The sequence below is a fragment of the Melitaea cinxia genome, chromosome 7 (assembly GCF_905220565.1).
Source record: "Melitaea cinxia chromosome 7, ilMelCinx1.1, whole genome shotgun sequence".
Taxonomy (NCBI): domain Eukaryota; kingdom Metazoa; phylum Arthropoda; class Insecta; order Lepidoptera; family Nymphalidae; genus Melitaea; species Melitaea cinxia.
This window is the reverse complement of record NC_059400.1, coordinates 18292827-18300194: the sequence shown is the minus strand read 5'-3', so window position 1 is coordinate 18300194 and position 7368 is coordinate 18292827. Positions and strand designations below refer to the sequence as shown.

Below are 7368 nucleotides of genomic sequence, written 5' to 3'. Positions count from 1 at the left end.
CCGACACGGTCAGTCGGAGACGCGGGTTCGATCCCCGCTGGAGCGGTCAATTTTTGATATGATATTCAAAAATGTTTAGCATTAAATCCGTCTAAAATTGGCCTCGCATAGTTTCTCATGAACCTAAACAGACTGTTTCTCAGTCGATAGAGCCAGGGCCAGTAAAACTACCGTATACCCGGAAAACGCATAGCAATTTATTAAAAATATTCTTAAACTATATGTAATTTAGAAAACGAAACGTTAGCATGTTTAAACACAGGGCAGCGCCATCTAGTTTTACTTTATAGAACTATTCTAACAATTATAACTAAACAATATAATGGTTTTCAAATTATACATACCGCCCGCCAAGGACTAACTAGTCCTTCGTAACACACGTTTATTATTACATTACATTTATACACCTCTATGAAGAATAAAAAAACTTATAGTAAATGGTTTTCTATGAAACACTTGCCATTAATACTTATTGCTAAAATGTATTGCATATGTGGACTGTAGGTAAAATTAAAGAAAATAATACAACACCCCTCATAGGATAAAAACTAGTAAGATAAAAAAAAAAACTGTTAAATAATTTCTAAATAATTAACATTCTTAACAACTAGTTTTAGAAGTTTAAGATAAGAAATAAAAGTAAAATCCTTATTAATAACATTAACAAACTTAACACTTAAATTGAATACTGAACAATAACTCTTAAATTTACGTTAATATGACCACCAGTAATCTTAAACCTATTTTAAAATAACAATTTAGATTTCATTCACATCAATAGGCAAGAGACATAGCTTAGAGGTTGGACGTTGAATCGTTGAATTTTTGTAACGAAGAGTAACTACACGAGTGATGTTATCGCTACCCGGATGAACATCTACAACTATACCGTAAAGCCACTTAGCTGGGGGTAAATTCTCATCCTTGACTAAGACCATGTCACCTTTTTTTAATTCCGGGGTTTTCGTTTTCCATTTATACCTTTGAAAAAACTGAGTCAAATACTCTTGCGACCATCGCTTCCAAAAAATCTGAACCATGCGCTGTGTTAGTTGCCAACGTCTCAAATTACTTACCAAGCTATATTCTAAATTATGATCAGGTGCTAATACCAAGGGTTCGCCCACTAAAAAGTGACCTGGCGTCAAAGGAACACAATCATCAGGGTCAGAACTACCATTTGACAGTGGCCTCGAATTGAGACACGCCTCAATTTGAGCCAGTACCGTTGACAGTTCTTCATATGTAAGAGTAGAGTCACCTATTACTCTACGCAGATGATACTTTACACTTTTTATTCCTGCCTCCCATAATCCACCAAAGTTTGGAGCATGTGGAGGAATAAAATGCCATTCGGTGTTATTAGTTGCCAGTGCCGATGCAATCTCAGAGGCCAGGGTAGCTTTTTCATTTGCAAATAGTTTTTTCAGTTCTCGCGAAGCCCCTACAAAATTTGTTCCGTTGTCACTCCATAAATGGTTACATCGACCCCTTCGTGCTATAAAACGTTTAAACGCAGCTAAAAAGCCTTCCGTGGTTAGATCTGAAACAGCTTCGATATGAACGGCTCGTGTGGCCATACAAATGAAAAGGCAAATATAGGCTTTGTAAGACCTTTGGCCTCTACCCTTGGAAGCACGTATGTTTATAGGGCCTGCATAATCAACACCTGCATTTGAAAACGGTTTGCTAGGAGTGACTCGACATGAGGGCATTTGACCCATCAAAGGAGTCCGAAAAGTAGCTGCATGTCTAATGCATGGGACGCAATGATGAATGTGACTTTTGACTATATTTTTTAATTTGGTCACCCAATAGCTACTTCTTATATAATTACAAGTTAATTGTTGTCCACCATGCATCGTTTTATTATGGGCATCAGCTACTATAAGCCTTGCTAAATGAGATGCGCCATCTATTATAATGGGATGCTTACTTTTATATGATAAGTTCGACTTATCCATGCGACCCCCGACTCTCATAATTCCAAAATTGTCCAGAAATGGATTGAGCATTGACAGTCTGCTCTTTTTACTTATATTTTTAGTTTTAGTAAGACTTGCCATTTCCACCGCGAATGCATCGGATTGGTGATGTCGAATGCAACAGTCAAGTGCGTCCTGGATTTCTTTCGCTGTCAGGTAAGGCGAATTCTTTACAGTCGTTTTGGGAGATTTGAGTTGAAGGAATCTTCGACAGAAAGCGATTACGCGTATATATTTTGTTAATGATGAAAATCGAGTAGACAAGTCCGTACCTGGGTCTGTCGTCGCAGCTGCATGTACTTTAGTAGGTCTTAATTCTAGTTCCGTTTTAGTGTATATGGAAGCAGGTTTTTCATATTTAATAACATTATTAAGCAACCAGCTTGGACCGCACTTCCACACTTGATTATCCAACAATGCAGCTGGTTTGATACCCCTCGATGCATAATCAGCGGGATTATCTTTAGTACTTAAATAGGACCACTGTGACGAATCTAGATACATAAGGATTTCCGAAGTCCGATTAGCAATGAAAGTTTTCCATCGACTGGGATGATCGCTTAACCAAGCCAAAACAATTGTCGAATCCGTCCAAGCATGTAATCTAGCTTTATGGATGTTTAAGGCTTTTGCCACTTCAACCAGCAGCTTTGTGACTAAAACAGCTCCACACAACTCGAGCCTTGGTATCGAGATTTGTTTAATAGGAGCAACCTTAGTTTTTGCTGTGACGAGGCGGGATTCAACACTACCGTCTAACTTAATACATCTGATATACACTACTGCAGCATAAGCTACACTAGAGGCGTCGCTAAAGCCATGCAGCTCCACAATAGCGTCATCATCCGACGTCTGAACCCATCTAGGTAAATGAAAATTTACCAATTTACTTAATTCTTGTCGATAGAGTTCCCATTCATTTACGAGTGCAATCGGTAATCGGTCGTTCCAATCAAATCCCGTTAACCACATTTTTTGAATAAATATCTTCGCGGTAACAATACATGGAGCAAGCCACCCAAGAGGATCATATAAACGACTGATTTCCGATATAATTTCTCGTTTAGTCTCAAGTGCAATTTCAGAAGATAACGTAACCGTGTATTCAAATTCATATGTAAAACGATTCCAAGTAAGACCCAAAATTTTTATAGTATCGTCTTCTCTGATCTCCATATCCTTTCCATTATCTTCTTGCCACAACTTTCTGTTACTAGACCATTTCTGTAAATTGAATCCTCCCTTCTTCATTAATTCATTCATTTCTTTGTATACTTTAATCGCTTCTATTTCAGTTTGACAACCTGTCATGAGATTATCCATGTAGAAGTCTGTTCTGACTCTATTTGCAGCTAAGGGAAAATAATGACCTTCATCAATGCTAAGTTGATGCATGGCCTTTACTGCTAAGTATGGTGCGCAAGATATACCAAAGGTTACCCTCAACAATCTGTAATCCTTAATTTCTGAGTCAGTCTCTTCACGCCAAACTATTCTCTGATAGTCAACATGTTTTCTAGCTATCTTTACCTGTCTGTACATTTTATGATATCAGCAGTAAGACAGATAGGATGCATTCGCCATCGCATTATGATATGTCGCGATTCCGGCTGCAAAGTCGGCCCGACCATTAAAGTGTCATTTAAAGACACGCCATTGGCACTTCGATCTGAAGCGTTAAATACAACTCTAGTTTTGGTCGTACTTTTATCCGGTCTCAAAACTGCATGATGCGGTAACCATACTTTTTCCCCCGTTTCTTCTACCTTTTCTATTATTTCTTCCATATGACCAAGAGTAATGTATTCCTTTAATACTTCTGCATAATCCTTCTTTACTTCTAAATTTTTTGACAATCTCTTTTCCAGACTAAACAATCTCTTTACTGCAATGATCCTTGGTCTAACAACGCTCTCAATATCTGAGACGAACCGTTGCTGGACTCAGCTTTTATCAAAGCTGTTGCTAATAAGGTTTGGCTCTGTATTCGATCTGTCACAAAATGACTAACAATATTATTATTGTTAGTGGCTTCATTCGTCTTTAAAGACGATTCCGGTTTTGGCTCTTCTGAGTCATCAGTCTTCGAACTGGCTCTACCGTGAAGAAGCGTGTGATGCTTCCTTCTGCATATACGACACGTTATTGGTACACGACACATCTTACCTGTATGATTGGTTCCCAAACAATTATAGCAAAGACCTAATGTCTTAACTATAGACTGACGGCTATCAAGATCCTGCTTGCCAAACTTACAAAACAGTTTATGATTTTCAGCGCAATGAGGACAAATTGTTTTGGAAGCGACGTGCAAAGATTTAGGCTGATAAGTAGTTTGTTTTACTGGCTTCAATTTATTTTTTGAAGACTCTACAAATTCTAACGCACGGAAACGTTCTTCTAAAAATTGTTTAAAATTATTAAATTTAGGTAACTCTACTGATAAGCTATTAACGTACAATTCCCACTGCTTCCTCGTTTCATCGTCCAATTTCATACTAACAATATAAATGATAATAACGTCCCAAGACTCTACCTGAATACCTAAATTAGATAATTCATGTATACAATCCGTTGTGGTATCAAGTAAATCCTTGAGAGCATTAGGCGATTCAAAAGACATAGTACGTTGAGCAAACAAACGCTTTAAAATACAATTTGACATAAACCGCTTATTACTATATCTATTTTTTAATAGTTCCCAACATTTCTGGTAATTGTCACGTGTAACTGAAATGTGTTTTATTAATTGTTCTGCTTCTCCTTTTACTTGAGTTTTTAAGTAATGTAACCTCTGAACGTCATCTAAAGCAGCATTGTTATGTACTAACGACGTAAAGAGATCCTTAAATGAAGTCCATTCTGCATAGCTACCCCCAAACACTGGAATAGATATTTTCGGTAATCGAACGATAGAGTCTTTATTTCCGTGAGATGTAGAAGGTTCCCGGCTTATAGACGACGATTTCTCTATGGAGTTTAACACTGTCTTAAGCTCACTCTTGTAAGTTAAGTAAATTTCATAACCAGTATTAAATATATCATTTTTGACATAATAACTTTCGTCTAATTTCTCCTTTTTGTATGCACATATAATCTCTTCGTGCTTCTGATTGAACTTAAGCATTGTGCCTTCCAAGCTTTCCAATCTCGCACTGATATATGTTTCAGTTATTCTGTCTTTAGGTGATTTTTTAAAATTGTTTCTTCCTCTTTCCATTTGGTTTATAAAATCGTCCATTAGTCTAAAGTCGGCTTCCATTTTCGTTTGAATTTATATATGTATTAAAAACTTTTACAAGTCCAACTTATTCAAAAATTTTCTAAGTCTAGTTTAAGCCGAATTATTCTAAGTGTTTTGGACTTAGCACGGTCAAAACAAAATCGGGCATAGATTCCTCGTCTTGTCGTTTTTTCGCGAATTATTCTAAGTCCTAACTAACACTTTAAAATTTTACAAGTCCACTTTTAATAATATATTTTCTAAGTTATTTTATCACTGTTAATAAGATTCAAATTATAGCGTACTCACAGTTTGTTGCACTTTATCACTTCACCAGATTGTAAATTTGCCTCCTCCAGTTAGTTCCAAATTTCTCCACCAGGTGGCGCCACTGCTGCACCGACTTCTTAATTTGTAAACTTTGCACAATCACGGCGACCTTTTTAATTCGTCAACTAACACTGAACTATTTTTTTTTACTCGATTAGAACTAATATTTAGGTGTACCAATATACTTCTCAAAAAGCGTTCCGACTCGTATGGACCTTTGTTTCTCAGTCGATAGAGCCAGGGCCAGTAAAACTACCGTATACCCGGAAAACGCATAGCAATTTATTAAAAATATTCTTAAACTATATGTAATTTAGAAAACGAAACGTTAACATGTTTAAACACAGGGCAGCGCCATCTAGTTTTACTTTATAGAACTATTCTAACAATTATAACTAAACAATATAATGATTTTCAAATTATACACAGACATTAAAACTTTTATCTTTTCCCATAGAACTCGCGGCTTTAAAAAAGAAACGTTTATATCATTGCTTATAATTTATAATAAAGAATTATTGTGAATGTTTTTCTCTTTGTGTACGATTTCATAAATCGTCAAAGTTTCTCCGGAGCGGCGCCTCGAGACTCCGGTCGTTATCGAGATTAAAACGCGAAGGAACTCGATGTAATCACCGTCGGTGACAATGCGTATACCTATTAACACCTGTTTATTACTGATTAGGCGGTAAATGTAAATGTTTAGTTGTTATACAATAAACAAATTGCTAATTTCTTACAGTAGGAACGATTTCTTTTAAATAAACTAAAATAAATTGAATTGTAATTATTAGATTTTAATATAATTGACGAAATCCGAGAACTGCTGGATGTTTTCAAAATCAAAATCAAAAACAGCTTTATTCAAATAGGCCCCAAGAGCACTTTCGAATCGTCATTTTACAAATTAAAACTTTAAAAATAAATTATTATTTTTGTAAAAGTAAAGCTACCGCCGATTCGGAATGTAGCTTTTTATATTTTAACCAAATAATTATTAATTTCTCATGTGACTTGGGTTTTAATGACAAATAAAATAAATAAAAACTCTTTTATCTTTAAGTTATTAGTCAAATAGTTACTATTCAAAATAGCAATATCACGTTTCCTTACAAAATATATCCAATGAATTTTATTTTTCTATTTGAAGTAAAAATGCAAGTTTTATCAGTGAGAGCACGCGTGGGTTTCACTCATTTGAATTGCAAACAGAATTTTTCTACTCCATGATACGACGACCTTTGACGAAGTTAGCGGATATCTGCGGTAATTCCCAAGTTACAGGCTCGCGGTCGTCTTTTTGTTGTTCGAGATCACTCCCGTGATATGTCGCCTGAATAATGCATTAAGTGTTGGATTACTGCGACAATGTTGTCTCGTGGCTTTCTAATTATTTTTTCTAACGAATATAAGTGGAAAGGGACAGAAAACTATGTTGCCATTTCTGTTGTATTTCTTGTTGTTATTTGTAAATTTTAAGAAAAAATGACAAATAAACTGTTAACGAAACTTTGTAATATCGTTTGTCTGTATCTGCGTAAGAGCGCAGTAGAGTCATAATCAGATAGGGTACTAGTCACAAGAAAGATGAGGTGTACGCTTCAGCCTGTAATATCCCACTACTGGGCATAGGCCTCTTTCCCCATGTAGAAGAAGGATCAGAGCTTAATCCACCACGCTGCTCCAATACGGGTTGGTGGATATATTCCCTACTATGAGCAACGATCGCTATTAGGTGTACATGATAACAACCGGGACCGACGGCTTAACGTGCTCTCCGAGGCACGGTGGGGAGACCCACAAGGACTGCACAAACACCCAGACCACGAA

General features: G+C 36.3%; 1 protein-coding gene across 1 annotated transcript; it reads right to left on the bottom strand.

The window, feature by feature from the left end:
• Window positions 1-758: 758 nt before the first annotated feature.
• LOC123654934 lies at window positions 759-3527 on the bottom strand. Its single transcript, XM_045590791.1, has one exon. The coding sequence runs from the start codon at window positions 3525-3527 to the stop codon at window positions 759-761; it is 2769 nt and encodes a 922-aa protein (XP_045446747.1).
• Between the last annotated feature and the right edge of the window lie 3841 nt (window positions 3528-7368).

Excerpts from the sequence above, each read along its gene's own strand:
- LOC123654934 (XM_045590791.1), bottom strand. The coding sequence starts at position 3,527 with ATGTACAGACAGGTAAAGATAGCTAGAAAACATGTTGACTATCAGAGA.